Raw genomic sequence first — 24884 nt, 5'->3', positions numbered from 1 at the left:
TTCAGAAGCACACAGTTAGTCAAGAGACATTTATTTTAATGTTCATAATAAATATTTTAATCAGAAGAGCTGTTGCTATCCAGGAGGCAGAGCTTCACTGGTCTTCCTACACCAGGGCTGGTGGCATTGAAACAGTTTGCAAAAACAACCTCTGCCCTTGGGAGATAAGCGGGGGTCACTCTTTGCTCCTCCGCCCACAGCAGTGTGCTGCGATATTGCTGTTGACTTCAGCCTCTCTCGCTGTACTGAGAAACATAACGGAGTTTGCCAGAAGAAAGGATTTTTGTGTGATTTGTTGTTGGGCTCATTTTTCTTCTCTTGGCCAAGACTCAAGAATTTCCCGAGTCACTTTTCAGAGAATCCGCTCCAGCAACTCAACAGCAATACGCTCTGTTTGCTTTTTATGACATAAATAAATCTGAAGATCTGCCAAGGAGGAAAGGGGGAGGAAGCCAGGGAAAAACGAAGTGATGGTGTGAGGAATGCCTTTTGGCAGAAGTGGCTGAGTGAAAAAACGAGTGCGTGGACAAAGGAGCCCTGAGAGCTGCTGGGACAACCGGCAAGTCCATCCCAGGGAGGCTCAGCATCTCCGCTTTTACAGGCACGCTGCAGAGGACAAGCTCAGGATTCCTTTCAAACCTTCCCTTTAAGGTAAGGCTTAAACATTCTTCTTAAAGCAAATAAAAACTGTTATTTAAAAGGCATGAAAACATCCAGTAGCTAATAACACTGCTACTAAGACCGGGTGAGAACACAAACGCGTAGGTGGGACACGGGGCATCTTTCTAACAGGCTGAGTGAGTTAAGCTTGCGATTAAGCTTAGTGACTATTTAAAGGAGATAGTCTTCTTAACTTACTTTGATGTGAAATAACGCACAACTGGAGCTCTGTTTACAGCAGAGGTGCATTTCCAATGTTTTTCAGTGCAAACAGAATGCGGTAGTTTCAGCTCAGCTCAGTATTTTAAGTAATCCAGCACTTACGAGGAGTAGATTTCTTTCCCTACACGCAGTGTAAGCTAAAGATTGACTTTTAAAAGTCTTCCGTCCATCTTACACTCTTAAAAATTTCTCCCGAAATACTAAAGGAGTAATGAAATTGGTTCTGCCACTTTTCTCCCAGCTGCCCAAACTCTGCAGCAGCGTGGTTGGGGGTCAGGCAGCACTGAGGGGTGACGGGGAGGGGGGGACATGGTGGGATGTCCGTGATAGGCACTTGGTGTGGCTCTTCATCCCATCCAGGAGCTCCAGTGATGCATCAGCTTGTTGAGATTAATCCATATGACTACTAAAATGAAGGACAAACTGGAAACCTGCTTTAGCTGTGACACAAATCCCGTTTCAGTTGTGGAAATGTATATAGGTGACACATGCAGTCTTGCTTCTGTCAGGTTAAAAGGGGACCAAGCAATGGCAAGTTTTAACTTCACAGTTTCCTCGGGGAAGTCTAGAGATCATTAGCACAGGCTAAATTCAATATTTTATATGCCTGGATTTAGTGAGATCATCTATAAGAGAAAAATCTACTCAGAGTGATGGCGAAGCAGCAGGTTTCTGCCACTGCCCCGTCCTCCCGCCGTGCCGTGCCAGCGCGTGTGTTTGCAGTGTGTACCCAGGGAAAACCACGTGTCGCAGCTGCTTTTCCCAGCATTTCGGTGCCCGCTGCCTCGTTACACGCCTCTCCTGCAGACTGAACATAAGTATTTGGAAGAAGATAAACTCTGTCTTGCCTGTCAGCACCGTGAGGCGTCATCCCCACAAAGGGAACAGAACAACATAAATCCTCCTTCAGTGTGACAGGAAGGTTTGAAAGGATGAGGTCTATAAGCGCTCTGGGATTTCTACCTGAGACTTCACTTAGAGATCGAGATCATGTTTGAAAGCTTATTTGAGCTACATATGTGACAGCAGAACAGTTTGGCTACGTGCGTGTAGCTCTTTTGTATTTGGCTGCTTAGTCCTTTTGCTCATGGTTGTTTTTCTGCTGGTTAATATGGACGTATCCCACCTGCAGAACTTCCTCTGACAGCCAGCTTTATGCCTACTTCAAGTTTCCAGCACCAGCATTAATCCAGGCATCAAATCCTTGTTTAGCTTCGATCGTGGCTTTTTAAGGATGCTGCCACGGCCTTTGGGGTAACACACCACTTGCAGGCTCACAGCTATCTGTTTCCCTCTTGTTTTCCATGAATATCCCCGACAACGACCGCTCTTCCAACGCACTTCTGAGAATTTTCTCTCTCTTAGCTCTGAGTTGCCTTCAGTCAGCGCTGCTTTCCATATGAGCTCAGCTCACACCGGAGCCAAGGAGTTGCTCAACACTTATTGGTGTGAAGCCTATAGCACATTAAAATTACATGCAAAAAAACATTTTGGTGATTTTAATCGACCATATTGTTGCCATTTCTTGGATATTAAAGCCACACTAGCCAATTAGGTCGTGTAGTCTGATCTTAAGGTTTTTTTATTTCAGAAATAACTCCTCCCAGCCTTACCATGCTACAGCACAGAAGCATGAAATTCTGGTTATAATCAGTGTCTTGCTGTTGAGCTGCAAGGATTGGGAGTATGTTGAGGATGACGAGGTCTCTCGGTCCCTCGCTGCTAGGAGATGTGCTGCAGGGCTGGCTTGTGCTCAGCACATGAGGTCTGAGTTGCTTCAGCTCTCTTCGTTTAAGTAAAAAGGGAAAATATCACTGTGCACGTGCAGAAGGACTGTGCGAATAAAAGTAGTCGCTGCTGTTCTAGCTTTTGTTGTGCTTGAAAGTAATTTTTTTAAAAATTGATCGTAGGTTCAAAGATGACACTTCAGAGAAATATGAGTGTATTCCAGCAAACCAAAATTCTCTTGTGGAAGAATGTACTTATCAAGTGGAGGATGAAGATGCAGGGCTTAAAAAAAAAAAAAAAAAAAAAAAAAAAGCGAGTAGCTAACCATTGAGAGTGGCCAATCCCTGCCTACCCCCATCCGCCAATTTTTATTCTTTTTTTTTTGTAAAATTCAAACCTAAAGTACTTTTAAAAAGCCCGACTGGTAATGAACACTTTGAGACTTCATTATTTTAAATAATATTTCTGTCTTTTATGTGACCTATGAGAGCACAGATGGGCTCTTTGAGCAGAGTAATTTCCTGAGGTGCCAGGCACAATGCGAAGACCTTGTTAGTTGGCTGACATCAAAGAAACCGGTGTGACCGCCTCTTGTTTATATTTTAATCCCACAGAGGACACGCTCTTATACTGCTGTATTATTAAATTCTCTTCTCTGCTCTCCCCCTTCCCTAGGAGTGGATGCTGTCTCTGCTCTTTCTGCCGCTGACATTCATAATGGGCACGTTCATGATGAACATCCGCTACCCCGAGGTGCCTTACAGCTACCTGGGGCAGTTAGATGACCCTGCCTACAACTCCACTGGGGTCACCATCGCTTTTACACCCGTCACCGTGACCACAAGGCAGATCATGAATAAAGTGGCCTTGAACTCTGTAATGACAGGTCTGGTTTGCTTTTTAAATATTTCGCTTTGTCAATATTGAACCTGTTATACGTGGTTTAGTGGCGGATCTTTGGTCAGTGGAGAAAAATTCATCCTACATTCTCTACTCTCAAAAATATTTCTTCTCTAATATTTAAATTTCTAGTGAAGCCGGCGTGTGCTTCTGAGCTCTGCCTTACCTGACATTCACTATGTAGACTAACGCTGTTAAGTCACCTGGGATAATTTTTTTGAGGTACACCTCTTAACTGGTAAAGTGTGAAGTATTTAAAGGTGCCACCCTGTCCAGCGAGGAGAACTGGAAAGAAAGCGTTGCAGTGCTAAAACTGTCGAATATATACCCAGTGCCTGTGCACGCGTTCCCAGACCTACAGAAATTCATTGCGGCTTTTTCGTTACACGCCACAGGTATAAAACTAGAGGCACTGGACAATGAGAAAGCCCTGGAAGAAGCCTGGATTTCAAATAGGGATATTATCGGGGTTGTATTTAAGGACAACTTCTCCTATCGCCTCAGGTTTTCTTCTGGGAACGTAGTTATTCCGAACGACAACTTTGGATATATAGGTAATACAAAGTGAGAATTGATGGGTGGGTGGATGGCACGGATAGTTATCACTTTGTTGGAATAATCCGTCTATGTTCGGTGATGTCATAAACTGCTGATTTTAAAATTATTTTCTCGGTTGGGCCACTGTCCATTTGAAGTTTCCCCTAGTGCATATTGCACGCTTATCATCAGCTTTTGTACTGAAAAAACAACCGTATTTTGCTGCCCTTCTCTGTGACGCCCTTCACCTTTCACCCTTGCAGACAACTGTTACAATTTCTCGTCGCACTACTGTGACAGCCCAAAGTATTGGTACAAAGGCTTCCTGTCCCTGCAGTCCAGCATCGATGCTGCTATTATAGAGGTAAATCGAATTTATGAGCTGATGTAGGTGTCCTTTTATTTGAAACCTGGCCCGGGAAAAACAAATTGTTCTGTGGCAATCGCAAGGGACGGGCTTGTCAGAAAAACAAATATTTTCAAATACTCAGCCACCTGAGTACTATTGGCAATGACAGCGAGAACTTGAATGCAATTGGCGGCTTCTGCAGAAAATGACTGCTTCCAATTTAATTTTGGAGATTTGCATTAACTTCTGTTTCTCTTCAAAATGGCAGTTTTTCTTAAAGGCCAGGCACCAATTTCTCAGGTATCAAGGAAAAGGCAATTCTTGCAGGAGGCTGGGGTACTCCGTAGTATGCACATCGGCGGGATGACTTGGCTTCAAAGTCATGTCTGTCAGTTCTTGTCTGTCTTTCCCAAATTGTTGCTCAGAAGTATACCAGGGCAGGGGTCATTCTGCCTGGCTGTGCACCTCCAGCTGCCCAGGCTGTTTTCGTACCTGGGGAGAGAACCGGGGCCTTGGGGATCGTGAACCATTTGTGTGTCTGGATCCTTACGTCTGGATGAGCTGAAGGATTTACCCCTCTCAGTAGGCAAGGGAGGGATTCTAGCAGAGGTGCAGACACACAAGTGACTCAGATGAGCCCTTTCCACAGGGATTTATTGCGTTCCTTGCTCATATTTTCTATACAGCTGCATTTAAAAAAAAAAAAAATAATCTAGGGCTGGTGAATCCTTATATAAATACACCTCCCTGTAGAAAATAATTAAATACTGAGATGCTGATCTTGAATTCCTTTAGGTTGTGGCAAATCATTCTGTTTGGGAAGAAATGAAATCAATTGCTGGTGTCCGTATGAAATCCCGGAGTGTCATCTTCTCAATTACATTAGAGTACAGTTATTTCATGATTACTATCGTGATGTGTTTCTCTCCGCTCATGTATTTCTTATCAATGAACGTTGTAAGAGAAAAGAAGCAGCTCAAAGTATTGATGAAAACGATGGGGCTGCAGGATATTGCCTTTTGGTGAGTTTGTTTTTAACTGAAGTATCTGCCGGAGATCAATATACTCTTGGGCATTTGTGCAATGAGCTAACAGGTGAAAGGAGTTCATCGGTTTTCTCCCGTACTCTAAGGACAATCCAGAAGGGTTGAGCATGGCAGTGGCGTATTCTTCTTCCTTGGGTATTTCCCCCTGAGGTGGGTGATGCTATCTGTTCTGCACAGAGGATGAATGAGTTGACCCTGGGGAATACTCAATATTTTAATTTAGAATGGTTCTGCCGCGCGGATGAAGTTGTAACAGCAGTTCTTAATTAAGCAGAAGCGTAAAGCCACCTTTCCACCCTCAGGCTCTCCTGGAGTCTGCTGTATGCTCTTTACGTGATGGTGCTCTCCTGCCTGCTGACAGCTCTCGTGCTGCAGGATGTTTTCTACCTCAGCAGCTTCCCCGCGGTCTTACTGCTGTTTTTCCTGTACGGCCTAGCATGTGTAAGTCAGGTTTTAAAAGCCAAATGGTCTCACCATGTCATTTATTACTATGTTGATGAGCCTAAACGTTACTCCCGAGCCTTTTCCACAGTGCCCGGGGCTGTACCCTTTGCATGGTCATACTAATCGAAATAGCTGAGTGGATTCTGTGACTCAGCAGCAGCAGCAGGGATTTGAATTGCAGCCTGAAGGTTTGACAGGGAGCACATTGGCAACAAAAAGGCCTGATTTGAAACTCAGATCAACCCGCTGAGGACTTCGGTGTATTTTATTACACAGACTCAGCTCACCAGTGATCTGTTTGCCTGGCAAATGGAACTGCTGCTGTTAAAGATATTTATTTCCTTTAGTGATTGAAGGAAACTTCTGTTCTTACAGATCCACCTGGTTTTAATGCTCTGCTCCCTCTTAAGGAACCCCAAACTTGCCGGCTCCATGGGGTTCCTCATCACCTTTTTCTTCGGATGCGTGAGCCTCTCGCTGCTGATAGAAAATCTTCCCGAACCGCTGAAGGTGTTTCTCAGTCTCTTCTGTCCTTTTGCATTTAATGCCGGCATTGCAAAGGTATGGGGCACGATCTCTGGAGCTGAACCTTCTCAGTAGTTTGCTGTCCGGGGCCCTCTCAGTGGACAGAGTCCTTTTTCTCTCAGAGTGGCAATAAAAGACCCTGCTGTACTTTGCCGATAGAGGAAGGCATAGGAAGACATAGTCCTTATTTTAAAAGACCAGCTGTTCCACTTCTATAAAATCCTCAGGTGCTTTTCGTTCACATCCACGTCCTGTTTTAAAACCTCCATGTGAGCTGAGCTGCTGTTGGGCAGCAAAGAGGGGCTCCAACGCCCCCATCCCCTTCCCCTATTTAACAAAGAAAACCACGGCCCTCGTCACAAATAACCCGCTGTTGTGCGCTTCCATAACACCCACATGAACCCGAGGAAGTCCCAGCGAGCCCATCGCCACACACAAAGCACCATTATCCACCAGGGCTGGACCCGGGCAGATGGGAGTCAACTCGGGAACATCAGCTCTTCGCTGCCCGGTCATTCCCCTCTCACCGCAGTGACTCTTCCTGGCAACAGAGGCTCTGTAAATACAGTTCGAGTTTTCTGCTGTGGCCATCCTTACTCCATCCTCGCTTTGGATAATTCCGTGCAGTTTCCCAGTTTTCCAACAGTCATATCTCCGTAGGTCTGAGCGATGCTTTCTAGCTCCAGTTATTTAATATTTGATTTCCTGATGTATAAAAAAAAAATCTGCTTGGGAGAGGAGATTTCTGCACCAGCAGAAAAAGAAACTGAGTTTACTGATAATTTGATGTATGGTTAAATCAATTACTACGTAAAATTATACCATTTTTTTGTGACTCTGTCACATCAAGGGTGCCTTTATCATGTTTCTTGAATGTTTTTCTATAAAACTGTGATCTTCGCTGCTGCTTCTGGATTGTTCTGGAGAATTATGAATTAAAACATAAGATCTCTGCATGGAATAATTTTCTTTCCCTTCCTCATTAGAAAGAAAGGAATTAAAATTGTTTAGTACTGCAGCTGATTTCTGGGTTAACAGAGTCAGTTGCATCTATGGTTTGATGGCATGTGCATAGTTTTCCAGACTGAAAATTATTCTTCTTTGTCCTTTATTCCAGGTTTTCTATTTAGAAAAATATGGAATGGGTTTCTCTTTTTCTAACCTCATGGACGAGTCATACTTTTTATTTTCAACTTACATTATGTTGGTCTTTGACTCAGTCTTGTACATGCTCTTAGCTATATATTTCGACAAAGTTCTGCCAGGTAGGTGTGATTTATGTTTTTGGTCATTCTTTCTTCTTTTGTACTTCTGATTTATGCAGATTGCATGTAATAGCTCCTCAAGGAAATGATGGGCTGCTCCATTCTCTGAGTCAACGAAAATAGGTTTTGGACTAAAAAAAAATTTATTGTATCACTGAGTGACTTTGCTGCCCCTGGCACACACACTGGAAATTCCCCAATCAAAAACAATAACTATTTAGTGGTTGTTTTTTTTTTTCTTTCTAATTATACTGCAATTGAACTGTTTATGAGAAAATAGTGTAATAATGGGTGGGACAATATTTTAATTCAAATACTGAATTCATTAGATATAGCCCTGAAGCCAACCTTCTTGTCTTGTCTACCCCAGGTCCAAACCTCTTTTTTAAACTGGAGAAAGTACCAATTCTGAGGCAGCCAAATACTTATTAGAAATGTTTGGTCTAGGACGGTGTCTTGGTTGTGGCTTTGGTTAATGACCGGTCATCTTCTCTGCTTCCCTGTCAGGCAAATACGGCATCCCAGATCCCCCTTTTTTCTGCCTGAAGCCCTCGTACTGGTTGCGGAGCAGGAGAGGCTCCACCAGGGAGATGTCCAGAACAACAGCGAGCCCTGAGGAGCTCCTCGGTGATGATGTAGAGCCGGTGCCCTCTGAATTCATGGGGAAGGAGGCCATCAGGTTAAGAGAGAAAGGATTGTTATTCATGCTTTTTGAGCTGAGCTTGGGTTTAATGCTCTCACAGATCACTGCTTCTGCCATCAGCTTTGTTTTGACTTATCTGGGCAGTTTTCATGTTCATGAGGCTCTTGGAAAACACTTCGTTTCACAGAGGAAAATTAGAGATAAAATAGATGGGATAAATATATAATTCAGACTGGTCACTAACGGCGAAATGCAGATAAATTCAGATTAAAAAATAACAGGGTCTTTTGTTGCGGACTTTGCTAAACATCCGTTAGTGACGACAAGGAGAATGCAGAGGGCAGCCCATTGCAAAACATCCTTCTGTTGCAATGGGCTTGACCTTGTCTTTGTAAGGTTTGGTGCTCCGGTGTTGTGTGCCGGGTAGTGATGTTCCCGCCTGTGTACAGAGCACGCCAAACCCTGCTGAATCTCAGGGTTCCTTCCCAGGACCTGTTATTTTCATGCCATTTCTGACATTTTAAATTAAGGGCCATAAGAGTGATAAAGGGCACCAGGGAAATATCTTTACGCGGATCCTGAAATAACACCCTCCTTACCTTCCTTTTAGACTCACCAATATTAAAAAGGCATATAAAAAGAAGGACAAGAAGACAGAAGCTTTAAGAGGTATGAAAGCTGCTATATTGATTCCTGTTAAGATGAGGAAAAGCAGTTGCGCAAACGTTTCAGTCAGTCAAAGAAATAAAACAACACTTTAATTGCTTGAAAAAATATGTAAAAAGCCAATTGATGTGACTAATTACTATTTTATTCAGTTTTGACTGATTTTCCATCTTCAGTAAGACTAATGAGACAAAAGATATTTTTTTTTTCCCTATTGTTGTATTTATGTCTTTCCTGCTAAACACAGAGAAGCTTCTTATGCCTTTAGTTAAAGTTTTTGCAGAACTTTGCCCCACGTTGCTTAATTCACTTTTGGCTAATTATTGCTGCTTAGTTCTTGACTTGTCTTGCCTTCAACAATGAATTAGAGGCAAGTCAAACCTCATTTCATCCCAAACTTGATGTTGCTTCCGTTCTAGGTTTGTCTTTAAATATTTACGAGGGTCAGATCACTGCCTTACTCGGCCACAGTGGAGCTGGAAAGACAACACTGTTAAACGTGCTCAGTGGCCTCACTTTGCCTTCTGAAGGTAGGAGGGGAAATGGCGGGATGGGGTGGGCTTGATACAAAAGCTATAAAGACCACTTCATTCCACCTCATCATGTTGATTCCTGTAAACAGGGTCTGCAACAATATACAACTACAAACTGTCTGAAATAGGAGATAGGGAAGAGATTAGAGAGATGATTGGCATTTGCCCACAATTCAACTTACATTTTGAACTCTTAACGGTGAAAGAAAACTTGAAAACTTTTGCAGAAATCAAAGGCATCAAGCCCAAAGATGTTGAGCGAGAGGTAAGTGTGTGTTCCCCTGAAACGCATCACTGCACAGCAACACGAGGCTGCGGGCAAACCCCAGGTTTCGGTAAAGGCCCCTGTTGCACTGGGAAGCTCAAAGGGTCCACCTGGCTGTGTCTTCTGAAAATGGAAGCTGGTGTTGAGCTTTGACCAGGCAAGCTTGATGCAACCACAGCGATTCCTCTGCTCAACCCAAGGAGATGAGGGCACGTGGCAGCCCCCGCAGTGGAGTGCTGGTGGTGGGAGACCTCGGTACGCGCTCTTAGAAACCGCGTCTTCAGCGCCAGCCAGATCTCCTCCAGGGCTAACAAAGGGTGGAAGGACAACTGGTGCTGAGATTATCTATTATTTAAGGCATCTTCGTGCCATTCTAGGTGCAAAACATTTTGGAACTGCTGGATATTAGCAACATTCAAGACACCCAAGCTGAGAAACTGAGTGGTGGGCAGAAACGGAAGTTATCCATTGGAATAGCCATGCTTGGAAACCCCCAGGTAAAGCAGCGAGCACAGCTCTTTCATATAGGGAATATTCAGGTTCAGCATCACTATAACCTTGTACATGTACTTGGCTGCAAGTTCATGCATGATTTCACACCTCTTTAAAGCACTCATAATTATTAAAATTAATAAATCTAATCATTTCATTTCATTAAATTCACAACCCATTTTGCTAGTCTAGTTTTAAAGCCGATAGATAGCTTCCCGACCTCTTCACAGCTCCCAGAAGAGCTGCCTTTGTATAAAAGGTGACCTGGGTGTTTCGCCTTCAGGACCTGGGGCTTTCAGGGGATTACCAAACCCCAAAAGATGTGCAATTGTTTCGGCAGTGAGGAATGTCTGACCTCACCCTTTCTGCAGGTTTTGTTCCTGGATGAGCCAACGGCTGGGTTGGATCCCCTTTCCAGGCACCAGGTGTGGAGCCTCCTCAAGGAGCACAGAGCCGGGCGGGTGATCCTGTTCAGTACCCAGTTCATGGACGAGGCCGATATCCTCGCAGGTGAGCGCAGGTTCAACCTGTAGCATCTCTGCGGAATAACCTTGGAGCAGAAAAAGCCCACGTGAAGTTCAGTTGCAAAAAAATAGTTTGGAATGACTGCTCTACAGTAGAAATTCCTTTGGCTTTCTCTTTCTTTAGACCGGAAGGCTTTTATCTCACATGGGAGGCTGAAGTGTGTCGGTTCTTCTCTGTTCTTGAAGAAAAAATGGGGGATTGGCTATCATTTAAGGTATCTACTTCATCCCCAGCTGCTCTCTGGGAACGTGCATGTACAAGGAGCCACCAGAATGACTGTAAGGAGGGAACTGTAGAGCAAATATTGTCAGAGCAAGAAAATTAACTGAATTAAAGTGCTGAAACGTGCTTTACTCCAGAGTAAGGAATGGATAAAGTATGCTGGAGGGGGTTTTTTATGCATAGTAGCAAATATAATGGTGGTTGTTGGTTGTTTGGGTTGGTTCTGTTTTGTTGTGGTTTTTTTCCTCAAAACTAAGCATCTGTTTCTTTTCAACTGAACAGGATCCATGTCAGCGAGTCTTGTGACTTAGAGAACGTGACATCTGTGGTTAAACGGTACATCCCCAATGTCATATTCTCAGGACACAGTCAATATGAGCTGAGATACAAACTGCCATTAGAAAACGTGACTAAATTCCCAGGTAACGTATATTAAAATAATTGAGAACTGTCTATGGAGGAAAAAATAAACACAGGTGTGGGGAAAAATGAAAAGGGAGATTTTTCTACAGGAGCCACATAAGGGCTTCAGAACTGTTGCATTCTGGTTTTCTCTCCACAATTTTAACATCCGTACACTTAAGATCAAAACGTACAACAAATGCTTTTCTACTGTTCGTAATGAAAAACCTAGCAGGCTGAACTGGGCTACGTCCGTTACTGAGAGGTTATTTTCTTTCTGTTAAAAGAGAAGATAGTGACAAGAGAAAAGGCCATACAACCGGTTCTGCCCCACACCTGCAGTGGCACCAGGCAGACCCTCACGCACGGTGTCCGTCACGTTCATTGTGACAGTCCCACAGTCCCACCACCTCAGAGGATGCGTGCCCTGAAATGCTGGTGCTAAGTAGAAAAGTATCTTCAATGAGCTCTGTGTGGATCTGGCAGTTTTGTGTTCCTCCAGACCCTTTTTTTCCTGGCAGCTTGCTGCTTTATTGTTTTCCGTGTTACGGGAGATGCTTCAGTCAGGTTGACTCCGCTGAACCAAAGCCTGGTCTGAAGATACATGCTCGTGTTTGAAACCTTGACGGCACTGGTATTATTTCTGTCCTGCAGATCTGTTCAGTGGCCTCGACAGCTGTTCTGACCAGGGAATTATCAATTATGGAGTGAGCATGACAACCCTGGAGGATGTCTTCCTGAGACTGGAAGAAGCCACAGCGGATCGGGAAGGTACAATCGTGGCTCCAAACACACAATCCACAGCCGAAGAGAACGGCTGCTTTGCCATAACCCCTGAGCATGCCTCCGACAGTTGATTACTAGGTGGCTCCTAATTTTTCACACATTACAACATAGAAGCTGGTCTTAGACATCAGCATGCACGTGGAAAACTCTTTGCAGATGAGCACATCCTTGGGGAGGAGTGGGCAGAAGCAGGACCACGATGTCCCGACGAGATGGATCCGGGCTCCCTGCTGCTCTCGGACCCCAGGAGGGTGGCAGTCAGTGGCTTGGCTCTCTGGAGGCAGCAGGTCTCTGCCATAGCATGGGTTCACTTCTTAAAGCTTAAGAGTTCAGTGAAAAACCTGCGGTCAATGTAAGTACCAAAGTGATTGGCCCTTTCAGATCTGGAACTGGACATAGTCACAAAGGAGGGACATTTTTCACACCCCTGTTTCAATGAGCTTTTGGATTAATTGATATCAGGTCTTGGCTATGAATGATCTTGGTAATCTGCATTCAGTGGAAAGGAAAGCCTCTTCCTTCCCAGTGCCAGTAATATAAAATCTCCTTTTTATACAATTTCATTTCTATACTGAGTGATTTATGCAAGGGAAACCAATTTTTCTTTCTGAACAAAAGAATCATTTAGAAGCACTTTAATTTCAGATGGAGGAAGAAGTTCCAAAATAAACGAGTGTGTACAGAGAGAGGAGAGAAAAATATTACTTTCAGACGTTCTCCTTAATTGTTTTGAAACCTCTGTCACGTTGCCAGTGTTTGAACACATTTGGTCCCTTTGGTCTTCAAGCTGGCATTTCCTGGTGGGGCACAAGAAACAGAAGGGAGATGCTGATTTATGACAAAATTACATCCTGAGGACCTCAGGCTTATTCATGGCCCTACAAAATTGAGCACTCCAGACCTGAACTCCTCTCCCTGCTAAATTTTAAGGGCTTTTGTGAATGGTCAAGGTTTGAGACTTCTGAAAACTTTTTTTTTTTTTTTTTTTCAGAAAAAGCATGGGGTAACCTGAATATAGTAAACCGTTCCCAATACGCGAATGCATTCTGCTGAATGTCTGTTTTCAGAGTGTTTATTCATCTCTTTCTTAATGTAGTTTGCTGCTCTATGTGGTTTTTCTGCTTCCTGTGGTTTTGCAACTGACCCTGGTTGCTGCCTGGCAGAGCGTGAGTGCTTGGGAGCTCTCGTCTGCCCGGTATTTCTTGCCCCTGGGGAAGAGGGCTCACTCCGAGATGACCAGCCTCCTGGTCCACAACAACACGGGTGAGGGGAATGAGCCATTCCTCATCTTTTTCTATTCTTGGGGTTCTTGCTGTTGCAAAGGCAAATAAGTGAAAGAGCAGATGGGTGTGGGATGTAGGGGTTCTAAGGGGTGATGAAGGTTTGCGTGACAGCGGACCATAAGTACTGTCATTTTTAAAGGGTTGTGAATGGAGCCCACTTTGGCTTCAGCAGCTGGTGAGATCCTGATGCAATGATGTGAAAAGGGATATCATAACAGACGGGATCAGAAAGGACCCAGTTCTTTCCCGAATCCAGACCTCTATCCAAATAATTTCCTCATTTTCAGAGCGTGGGATTCTCAAACCAGGCACGACACTCCTGTAAGGGTTCACTAACGCTGAGTCAAGTTAATGGTCTACTTCCAGAGTTTTACCTTCAGCATTCCTTAGGAGTAGATTCTACTTTATGTTATTTGGCCGCAGTATGATACTGCTGGCTCCATCAGACCGTCACAAAGGAGAAAACATTTTGTAGCAATTCAGCAAAGGCAGAAAAAATGACAGTGTGAAAATTCAGTTAATGAGACCGAAATCAGTTTTAACTTCACAAAAAAGAATGTGCAATGATCCAACACACACGTGCTGTCTGATGTCTATGGTTATTAGACTTCCTCCTCTGTTTTTGTTTGGTGGTCACATGGATTTTTTTAAAAAAAAACCAAACCACTCTCTTGCTGTTCAGTATTACAATTCCTCTGCATTTGTCTTTCACATCAGGCACAGGCATTGAAGACTTCATCCACCTGCTTGAGAGCCAGGATCTCACAGTGGAAATAACAAGCGAGGAAAATATCACAGAGGAGCTAAAGCACAATGGGGCTATAAAAGTGTCTCGCAAAGGTCAGGTGAGGATTTTTGTCCTCCTCTTCCCGTTTCTTCCCAACAACTGAAGAAGTGAAACGTCTCCATCAGCTCAAGCTGCGGGATGGTCCTATTGAATAAGGCCTCCAGGTACAAAGATCTGGAAGTGTTTTAATCAGTAAATTGCATTCTAGAGGAGACCTTATCTCCCTCCTCATCCTTCACCTCAAACTTTACAGTTTTGTTACACAGCTATACAGCCTTCCAACACTCACAATTTGTTTTTTAGCAGACAAGGCGTAAGAAAAATTATTTCAGGCCTGGATTCTCCTCGTACGATTCTTTTCTACTGCTTCCCTGCAGATGAGGAAAGCCAAGAGTTTTCATCTTGTTTTCTTGCTCTTTAAAGAGCTACAGGTTTACCGTGTTGTGCCACGTGGAGGCCATCAACTGCTTCCCGGTGCTTGTGAACATCATCAGCAACGCTCTGCTGAGAGCCCTCAATTCCACCGTGCACATTCGGATCTGGAGTCACCCGTTTTTCTCTGTAAGTGTCAGAGCCTGGCAGACAGAAGGTGTCAGAAAACAGTTCTTAAATCTTCTTAAAGTCTCAGTAATCCATCGGTTTTTAAGGGGAAGCCATGTGGGGCGCTCTGTACCTATAAACCCACTTTCCTCGGTGGTGGCTCTGGAATCATCACATCTGACTTCAGGGAAACAGAAGTTATTTTCCCCTTGTGGGTCTGGAGGGCTCCTGAGCAGAGAGGGTGGCTGGGAGGGTTTCTTCAGGAGATTCCTTATTCCCTACGTCGTGTGATTCAAGCTGCGGCCCATCAATTGATGGAAGAGATGAAAGTTCACCCCAAGCCTGGGGTGGAGTGGGGTCTGCACCACCCATCTCTTCTCAGCAGTGGCAAGCAGGGCTACGGTTTGGGAAAAAACCTTCTTCCTGACAATATTTGGTTTCAAAACTCACTTTGGGTTCATACTGCCCGGTACTCCATGAGAAACGTGGTAAGACGAATTGTGGCATCTGGCCATTTCATTGCAGATGTTTTCTACAAACGCTTTGTTCTTCTGTTTTCAGATAAATAATCCACGATTCTGGGATTCTTTTGTTGTTTTTTACCTCATTTATATGCTCTTGTTATTCCCTGGTTTTCCTCCTCACTTCGCAATGGACTACATGAAGGATTATAAGGTAAAATCCTTGAAATGGAGCAGATTTGGGGCGGGCAGAAGGGGTTACAGCTGCATTGCCACGAGGACATTTGAATATGATGAGCAGCTTGAGGCATTTTTCTCTGCATTGCCATAAGCAGCTTTGCAGCCAGCACAAAATGCTAAAAGACAAAAAGAGGTGGAGTTTTACCCCAGTATTGCAATGGTAACAGCTTTTTGCTTTGTTTCATTTCCCGGAGCCATTTCTTTGGGTGCAGTTGGCCAACCAGGCACCAGCAATTAAACTGCCCTTCGCCTTGTGCCTTCCCAGGTGGGAGCTCGTGACCAGCTGCGGGTCTCGGGGCTCTTTCCCTCGGCGTACTGGTGTGGCCAGGCACTGGTGGACATCCCGCTGTGCTGGGTCCTTCTCTTCTCGATGTTTGGGCTTCAGTTCGCAATGAGCAACAAAGTTTCTGGAGGCGTCAATGTCTTCTTTCTGGTACATCCCATTCTGGCGGTTGCTGGTTCACTAGGGAGGGATTGGGGTAATATTTTGAGCATGTGTAGGGGTAGCTGAGACACCATAGCTGCAGACCTTTGGGTCTCCAGATGCTTACTGGCCTTCTCCTTGTTTCCCCTCCTACCATTTGCGTTTCCCCAGCTGGAAATAAAAGGCAACAAATTTGCCTTAATATACTCCTTCACACTTAGCAGTAAAACTGTGGCAATTTCTGAATTCCCTGATCTTAATGTATGGTCATTTATACGGAACCACATTGCTATATATAGATTCCTGGTTGTGTAGATCACTCCACTTTCTCCAATGAAAGCCCTTTATTTCTGTAGATCGTGGGTACTTTTGGCTATGGAATTTCTATCGTTCTCTTCATCTACTTGATCTCCTTCATCTTTCGCAAAGGATGGAACTGTGATTTTTGGTCTTTTATCCTCATAGCGGTAAGCATATGGCTAAATAATGTGCTGCGGGGTTTACAGAAATGTATTTTGAGATCTTAAGGATGAACTAGAGGTCAAAGCACCAAGTATAGATGTAGAACATAAATACGGGCATATGATTTTCTAGATTAAATTCACGTCACCCTATTCTGTTCCCACAATCCTGCTGTGGCACAGGGAAATGCTTAGATCCTACCCTGAGCTAGTGCGGGAATGGAGGCAAAAACGTTATTTATCACTTTGTTTGACACCTCGCATCCAAGAGATATAAGGTGTTAAGGCATCAGGTTAGATACAGATCGCCTAAGCCTGACGCGGGAGGAGATGGGTTATTTGGCATGAACCAGGATGGGAAAGAACAGGACAGGATCTCGTGCTTTGTTCTTCTGCCTGAAGCAGCCCTGTGTCTGGGAAGAAGTTTCCCTGGCTGACCCAAACCTGAGCCTACCCCCAGGCAGAGATGGCTGAGGACCTCTTGAATCCTCACTGTTATCTTTATATTTCTTATCCATTTCTAGAAATTCAACAGGGAATTGAAAAGGTAGACCTACACAGTTTTTAAGACCAGTGAGGAGTGTAACCCTTCCCATCCGCTAAGTTACTCTCTTGCTTTGTTTTTAGGTATGCTTTGTTTCTTTTATCCTCGGCAGAATCATGGATTTCTTCCTCGACAGCAACGTCTCCCTCTATGTTTTGTCTCTCTTGATTCCCGTGTACCCACTGCTGGGTGTAATGATGTACTACCAGCAGGTAAGCAAGCGGTGGCACCGGGCAAGGAGCAGCACCTCACCGTAAAACACAACCGTGTGTCCTTGTGAGCAAAGTCTGGTGGTCACCACATGCTGCGTTCTGGGAAGGTTCATTAGTTTCCTCTTACGGGTGGGATTTTCCAAGTGGCCAGAGCGCACCATTTCAGATCTAATTTTTCCAGCTGTTCGCTATGGCTAGGGGCTGCTTCTCGTGCAGTTGAGCTGTGACTGTAGATTAGGTAAGCATTCTTATTTCTTTCCATGCAGAGTCAAGCAACTTGGCTTGAGCAATCCTAAGAAAAAATTTGAAGTTACGCATCTGACTTTGCATGGAAACTGAGTCAGAATTAAGAATGCTCACAAGGTGCTTTATGTCAGCTGAGAGTGGTCATGGAAATGAAGCTCGAATTTAAGAATTTAGCGAAGAATTTAACAAATTGTTAAATTCTTAGCTAAATTTCTTAAAAGCATTCAGCTAAGAATGTAACAAAACCCTCCAGCTACGTGCAAGCCATAAATGACTTCGGAGTGAAGTCCAAATAGAAGAGACTCCTCTGTCCTGTGCCACTCACCTCCCTCTCCTCTGCTGGAACATCAAAGCAGAGGAGACCAGATATTTTCCTGTGATGGGCCATTACCCCCGGCAGGAGAGTCTGATACAGGTACGGAGCGCTGTGACATTTTCTGATCTAGAATTGGAACGCCCCAAGTCAAACATTTGTATTTGTTCATCTGTATGGTGAATGTTTTGGGTGAATCAGAAGATTTTGTACATTTTCAAGGCATCTGTTGTTCACTTTTAACCCTTCCAAAATTAGCCGTTATTACAGGTCTTCATTATGTTTTGTTTTCTTATTCTTACAGATTTTTATAGAAGATGCTGAGGTATTTGGTATTACTCCAACGAGCGATGAACTAATAGCTGTCTTTGCAGTAAGAAAACATCTAAGATTATTTTTATTTAGGGATGTGTGTCTCCTAAACCCCATCCTCAGTTGGGAGGAAGCAGGCAAGAGCCCTGAGCTCATTTCATGCAGAAGGAGGATCTTGGTGGGTCTGGATGACAGCTTACTCCAATGTGCAAAAATAACCTCGCTCCTTTGAAATGGGGAAGGAAAAAATCAAATCAGCCCAGATCGCTGTTTTATTAATTGTGTTTTATTAATTGCGGTTTTTCTTCCACCATTGGTATATTGTACAATATTGGTTAAGTGATAGTAGAGTTCACAACCTCCAGGATTAGTGTTGGTTTTCCCTCGCATATTTTATAACGCTGCCACCACCTTCTCAGTTTCAGCTGTAGTAGGATAGAAGGCAAGGCTGTTAATGTGGCAACCTCTTTTTTTCAGCCTTATATCCATTCTGTGGGTTTCATTTTGCTTCTTCGATACTTGGAGATAAAATATGGAAGAGCAGTTCTGAGAAAGGACCCAATATTTAGGTTTGTATGAACATACATGCACCACAGGCACATGCGAGATCTAAACTCCTACCGTGCTGCTTTTCCTTGGAGACAACATTTTGATCAGATATCATTGCCTTTGTGTCCCTATTTTTAAATTATTATTTTTTTTAGTACTGGTGATTTTTTTTTTTAATAACTAAAATAGCCCCGTAAATACTACTCTGCTATTGATAATATAAATCAGCCCTCAAGCTTGTTAGTACCTCCACACGGTGTTGCCTGTGCTGTGTGGATGTGCCAGCTTGGTTCATTGTACAACACAGAGATTATAAATATATTATTAAAAAAAAAAAAATTACAAGGAACACTGAAACAGAGGGACATTCACTCTTGTTCTATCCAAAATGCATTGTTGGAGAACAAGGGTAAAGAACAAGATGCTAAGATAGATCTGGTGCGTTTGTAGGATTTCCCCAAGAAGAGAAAGCAGCCACCAGCACCCCGAGGAGCTTGAAGAGGAAGATGAAGATGTTAAAGCTGAAAGAGCAGCGGTGAGAAATGCCATAGCAGCTCTGAGTCAGGAGGAGGTACAAGTAAGTGTTGTCCTTCTCGTTTTATTTTATGCCAGTATTAAAATACCACCGGTAGTAAAACACCACTGGTAAAAAAAACAACCCCCCAAGTATCAATAAGTGCAGGCCCGTGCTCTGCCTGTATTATTGTCACTGGGAAATTCAGACTCCCAAGTGTACAGTGTGGGTCCCATCAGGATAGAGAAGAAAGCTGTTAAGAGGAACGTGGACAACCAAGTGTCCTGTTACACCTCATATTCTCAGTGAACGTATAAAATAAATTCAAAGATCTTTATCTAAATGGAAAGAATATTACTGAAGGATTAACACTATCCGGTATAATAGACTAATCTTTCTCTGTCCTCCTCAGTTTCAGAAATCAGTCATTATTGTCAGCAATCTCTGCAAGGAATATAAAATAAAGCAAGCTGGTTCAATTTTGAAGAAGAAGAAGATAATGGCCACTAAAAATATTTCCTTCTGTGTTAAAAAAGGTGAAAACTGGAACTGTTCTTCTAGACTTATTTTGGACCCTCAGTCATACCGAAAGAGTTAATTCTCTGCCGATTCTCAGTTATGTGAGCAAGGACATAAAGGTCAAATCTATTTGCTCTCTGGTTAAGGCATGCTCGGTCTGTGGTTGATGTGTTAATGAACAACGTGATGTGGATGCATCCTGTTAGGACCCTTTGACTCTCCGTTATCTAAAATACTGTAGCCCCCTCTCTCCAGGATCCACTTCAGCAGTGGCTTCTGACACACCTGGGAGCAATATTCAGACTTGCAGCATCAGTTCGAGTTGAAACATTATGGGCTCTCAGAGCATAGGTTTATACTGTTTACTTTTATATGATCTTTGATATTAACATGCTCTCTTCTGTCTTTTTTTTTCCTTTGTGGGACTGTGCTTAATATATTTGTTGGATGGGGAATATTACTAAGAAATTGTGTGTATTGATTTCAGGGGAAGTATTAGGACTTCTGGGGCCCAATGGAGCTGGTAAAAGCACAGCTATCAAAATGATTACTGGAGAGACAACACTGACTGCTGGGCAGGTAGGAGGCATCTGGAGAAAAGGGATAGACCCATGATAAAAGTGCAAGTGCATTTTTTTTTTTTTTTTTTTTTTCAAAGCACGATTATTTATCAAGGTTTTAACTGAACCGGTTGTGCTATTAAATTAAATAATGTGTTAATTAAAAAAAAAAATATTGTGAGCTACTTCTAAGTTTGAGAAGCAGCAGAATCTACCCTAATTGGCCGTGTAAATGAGGGTTGCAAAACCACTCCCTTGCTCTTTGTGTTTCCTCACCTAAAACCCAGTGAAACCCTCTGAACCGTACCCTTGCTTCTGGGCAAGGCTACGTGAGAGCAAAATGACCAGCCTGGTTGTGCAGGTGCTGATGAAGAGTGAAGATGGAGCAACGTCCCACCTCCAGGACCACGAGCCCGCCTTCCTGGGCTACTGCCCGCAGGAGGACCCGCTCTGGCCAGACCTCACCGTGCACGAGCACCTGCGGGTCTACGCGGCCGTGAAAGGGGTGCGCAAGGAGGATACGGCGGCTGCTGTCAACCAGTAAGGATGGAGGGGGTTCCCAGGGGTTGGTCGATCTGTGGAGGGGACCAGAAAGTCAAAATTCACTGTGAGCCAGAGGGAACCGTGAAGGAAACTCAGGAAATGGAGCTGCGAAAGTGATTTTGTGCTAAATGCTGTGATTGAGTGAGTGGGTTAAGAAAACCTCCGATCTGCCTAAGTGCATTTAGTGGGGATAAATTTGCCGCTAATGTCCTTTTAAGTATGTTATCTTAGGAAGCATTTCTAAAATCTCTGATGTTATAGTTTGGCACTACAAGAAAGGGTGCTTAAGTACTGCCTGCTCAGCTGACACCGGCAAGGCAGAATGGATTTATAATGCTGTTGACACTAATGATGGGTTTAGAAAAGAGCTTGTGGCTTACTCAGTACACTTTGCTTCAAATATTCACTTATATTTTAATAACACAATAAATGTTTAATGAAAACAAGCAGGAGTCAAGAGCAAGGGGAAGAAAGTTTCTTTTTCTTATCGTTTTGGGAATCCTTGATGAGTGTGTGGAGTTGGGAATAACAAAAATGTTCTTTTTTCGCTTGTGCCCTTTGCCCACAGAATAGTGAATGCTCTGCAACTTCAGGACTATTTAAAAAAAAAAATCCGAAAATTATCTGCTGGGATAACCAGAAAGGTATGTTGGTTTTTTGGGTTTTTTTACTTATAATGAGCACTGCAAAGCTCATACCACAAATCAAGAATCCCCTTTGTGAGCAGAGGGACCTACCTGTGCTCCAAGTTACCCAGGAGAGCATCGTGTTGTCTCCCATGGTGGGGTGTTGGAAACTAATCTTGTCCAAAACCACATTTCCTGCAAATCAGAGCCTTGATTCCCATAAATGAAGTGAGGCTGTCTGCAGCTCTTTGTAGACAGAGTGCCAGGGACTCGACTCGAGCCCCTTTCCCTGTCATAGCTCTGCTTCGCCATGTGCATGCTGGGCAACCCCGCGGTCCTGCTCCTGGACGAGCCATCGACTGGCATGGACCCCAACGGGCAGCGCTGTGTCTGGTGAGTAGGACCTCAGGCACTGTGCCACCACGGTGGAAAAGCCAAGAGTAGACACCTAAAGTTAGGTAAAGAGTGTTTTACCCCATCTGCTGTTGGTGCTGCTCATCTTGGGCCGCTGGTTTACTGGCAGCTTCGTTTTCCTGGCTCTCTCTGGCTAAAGCATGAGCAAGGAGAAATAAAACCTATTTTACCTTCACCCTTGTTGCAAACTTGAGGACAGTCATGTACGGGATTTGGAAGAATTCATAAAGGGACCTGAGTCAAAAATACTTTGTTGTTCTTGTTGTTATTTCAAAGTATTACCACGTGCACATCAGTCTAAAGTTGCTGTATGTAAAGACTTTACGCTTGTTTTAGGGGAGAGGCATTTGGAGGGACAAAAGTAGAAGAAAAAGTGTCTGATATTCCCAGAGAGTGTTAGCTTTTTCTTTTTTTTCCTCCCCTCTGGTCCTCAGGAAAATGATTCGTGCCACCCTGAAAACCAAGGAGACAGGAGCCCTCCTGACCACGCACTACATGGAGGAGGCGGAGGCGGTGTGCGACCGCGTGGCCATCGTGGTGTCCGGGCAGCTACGGTGGGTGGCAGCACGGCCAGCACACGGCTGAGCTGGGAAACAGGGGCTTCTCCTCCAGCCTCACCCCCCTGAGCCCACCACCACGGGCTTCAGGAAGGGCTCCCCGTGATTTCCCCAGCAGTGCGATTTGGGAAGGAGCAGATGGTGGGGCAGAAATGGTTTTACGCTGACACCTTTTCTCCTTTTTCCTCCCTCTCTTGCAGATGCATTGGCTCCATTCAGTACCTGAAGAACAAGTTTGGCAAAGGCTATCTACTGGAAATTAAGGTCAAGGATCCAGCGCGCACTGATCTTCTCCATGCTGAGGTTTTGAGGATTTTCCCAAGTGCAGCCCGTCAGGAGCGGTAACTATAAAATACGGGATGAACAGTGTTTTCAACACTGCCTCATCTCTAAAAATGTACCAGATGGCCAGACACGGCATCTCAGTTGGAGAGGGATGAACATCTCAGAGTCCCTGCTTGGGGACCTGATTTGATCATCTCGCCACATCCAACCCTGTTGCCATCCCCACGGCAAAACGTCCATACATTCAGCTCATTGTATCACATAAAGTTTTGATCCCAGAACCTCAATACAGATCAAGAATCAGTTTTTCTTCTTTTTCTTCAAGGTTTCCCTCTTTGTTAGTCTACAAGGTCCCAATGGAAGATGCACTCCCCCTGTCTCAGTCTTTCTCCAAGCTAGAGGAAGGTAAGAGCAAAATAAGTTGACCTTTTGCAAAGGTGGAGCAGACTGCTAATTTTTGGCTCTTTCCATTTCTCCACAGCCAAACGGAACTTCAATCTTGAGGAGTACAGCTTCTCTCTGAATACTTTGGCTCAGGTGATTTTAAGACTAGACATGGAACTAAAAGCCGCAGCGAGACCTGGGCCAGTGCGGTGGCAGAAGGCTGCTCCACCAAAAAAAATGCCTGGGGGTGGTGGGTGGAGGCTCCTCCATGGGGAAAGTGGTGAAAAATGGTTTGGTTTTTTTTTTTTACTGCTGGGATTTAGCATGGTGGGAACAAGCTTAGGCAAAGTGTTGCTGCCTGACTCCACTCACCCGCGACAAGCCCACAGCACCGCCAAGGGAGGGATGCCCTTGGTAAGATGCCCATGGCCAGTCTCTGTGGTTGCTCCTGAAGCAGCTGCTTGGACACGGCTGGTGGCAAAGATGAGACATGTTTATGGCAATCCATTGGTGGGTAAAACCTCCTCTGCAGATACACCTATGGGCAGCCAGTGCCTCTCAGCAGGTTGTACCGGAGAGCACAGGAGTCTCAGCTACTGCGAATGTGCTCCCCACATAAAGCTACTTCACAGAGCTCTCAGGGGGGGCTGCAGAGCCGCACCTCCTGTAAAGCAGCATCAGAGTGTCTAGTGAAAGCCAGAGAAATAATCAGAGTTTTACCTTGCCCGTTTCAGGTGTTTTTGGAACTCTCCCGAGAGCAGGAAAAGGGTAATTTCGATCTCACCTTGGATGGGACTTTTGAATGGAAACAGCTTCAGCAGGAGGACTGTTGAGGACCCAAGATGCTCAGTTACACATTACTCAGTATTAACCTAACTGCTGTGATACTGCGCATATTTACTACCATTACCAGCGTACCACGAAGTGGAGGAGCAGGCTCCGCCTTTCCAGCGAGCCGTTGGCTGAGGGCTCCTCTTCCCATGCGGAAGACATTTCACCTGGACTCTGCAGGTGTCTACGCTGAACCCTACCCCAAGTTGCATTTCCAACGGCTGGTTGATGAAATAGTGCCTGCACTGGCGGGAGCTCTTGTCAAGCAGAGCAACGTGCAGCAGAGGGACAGAAAGGTTTGTAGAAAGAAAGGTCATAACCCGTCTCTGGGGAATCGAGGCTTTGCTCGGTGGATCTGGGTGCATCAGGGAATGTGCCAACCTTCTGGGCTCCTCTCCCACCACTGTGGGGAACTATTTGCCTACAATGTGTTTAAATACATCTTATTGAAATTTGCGCTCTATTTTTATAGCCTTCCAATAAATGTCTCTATAGAAACTGCGGTTACACCCTCCTATGTCATTATTGCTGCGGACCATCAGGAACAGCTCAGCAGCTCAGAGTCCTGCCCTGGGGATGGAGGTGGCTGCAGAGGGCGCAGGGCTGCTGGCCAGGCGGTTGTACTCCCTCATGTTTACTATCTCTGGCCCCCTGGCTCCGCGAGCACACTCACCCCTGCCCTCCCTCTGTGCTGGGGCGAGTGATTGTCACTCCTCCCTCTGGAAACCAGCCTGGGTTGCTCAGCCTGGAGAAGAGAAAGCTTCTCTGGGGAGGCCTTACTGCAGCCTTCAGTACTTAAAGGGGGCCTATAAGAAAGATGGGGACAATCTTCTTAGCAGGGCCTGTTGCAATAGGACAAGAGGTAATGGTTTTAAACTAAAAGACGGTAGGTTTAGATGAGATATAAGGAATAAATTTTTTATGATGAGGGTTGTGAAACACTGGCACATGTGGCCCAGAGATGTGGTAGATGTCCCATCCCTGGAAACATTCAAGGTCAGGTTGGACGGGGCTCTGAGCAACCTGATCTAGTCGGAGAAGTCCCTGCTCGTTGCAGGGGGGTTGGACT

At 44.6% G+C, this 24884-nt stretch overlaps 1 protein-coding gene across 1 annotated transcript; it reads left to right on the top strand.

Moving 5' to 3' along the window:
* Positions 1–233: 233 nt before the first annotated feature.
* Positions 234–24318, top strand: LOC113486815 (ATP-binding cassette sub-family A member 10-like). Its single transcript, XM_026861089.1, has 39 exons — positions 234–651; positions 2793–2895; positions 3279–3496; positions 3906–4064; positions 4311–4411; positions 5192–5418; positions 5745–5883; positions 6262–6447; positions 7529–7676; positions 8184–8355; positions 8930–8988; positions 9405–9515; positions 9608–9783; positions 10161–10280; positions 10647–10785; positions 10924–11014; positions 11305–11444; positions 12079–12195; positions 12367–12562; positions 13307–13473; positions 14211–14338; positions 14704–14841; positions 15382–15495; positions 15787–15954; positions 16302–16412; positions 17034–17162; positions 18026–18094; positions 18511–18602; positions 19033–19159; positions 19515–19632; positions 20103–20194; positions 20537–20715; positions 21287–21362; positions 21643–21737; positions 22193–22312; positions 22516–22656; positions 22926–23005; positions 23082–23137; positions 23719–24318. Exons 3-39 carry the CDS (start codon positions 3292–3294, stop codon positions 23815–23817), a joined length of 4785 nt encoding a protein of 1594 aa, XP_026716890.1. The 5' UTR covers positions 234–651; positions 2793–2895; positions 3279–3291; the 3' UTR covers positions 23818–24318.
* The last annotated feature ends 566 nt before the right edge of the window (positions 24319–24884 follow it).

Source organism: Athene cunicularia, assembly GCF_003259725.1.
Source record: "Athene cunicularia isolate RWA chromosome 18 unlocalized genomic scaffold, athCun1 chr18_part1, whole genome shotgun sequence".
NCBI lineage: Eukaryota > Metazoa > Chordata > Aves > Strigiformes > Strigidae > Athene > Athene cunicularia.
This window is presented reverse-complemented; position numbering and strand designations above follow the sequence as displayed.

What these genes read in the sequence shown, in the direction of transcription:
- LOC113486815 (XM_026861089.1), top strand. Translation starts at nt 3,292, where the DNA reads ATGCTGTCTCTGCTCTTTCTGCCGCTGACATTCATAATGGGCACGTTC. An exon ending in CTGCAGGATATTGCCTTTTG is followed by an intron (nt 5,419 to 5,744) that starts GTGAGTTTGTTT and finishes TTCCACCCTCAG; the next exon opens with GCTCTCCTGGAGTCTGCTGT. An exon ending in GAAGACAGAAGCTTTAAGAG is followed by an intron (nt 8,989 to 9,404) that starts GTATGAAAGCTG and finishes CTTCCGTTCTAG; the next exon opens with GTTTGTCTTTAAATATTTAC.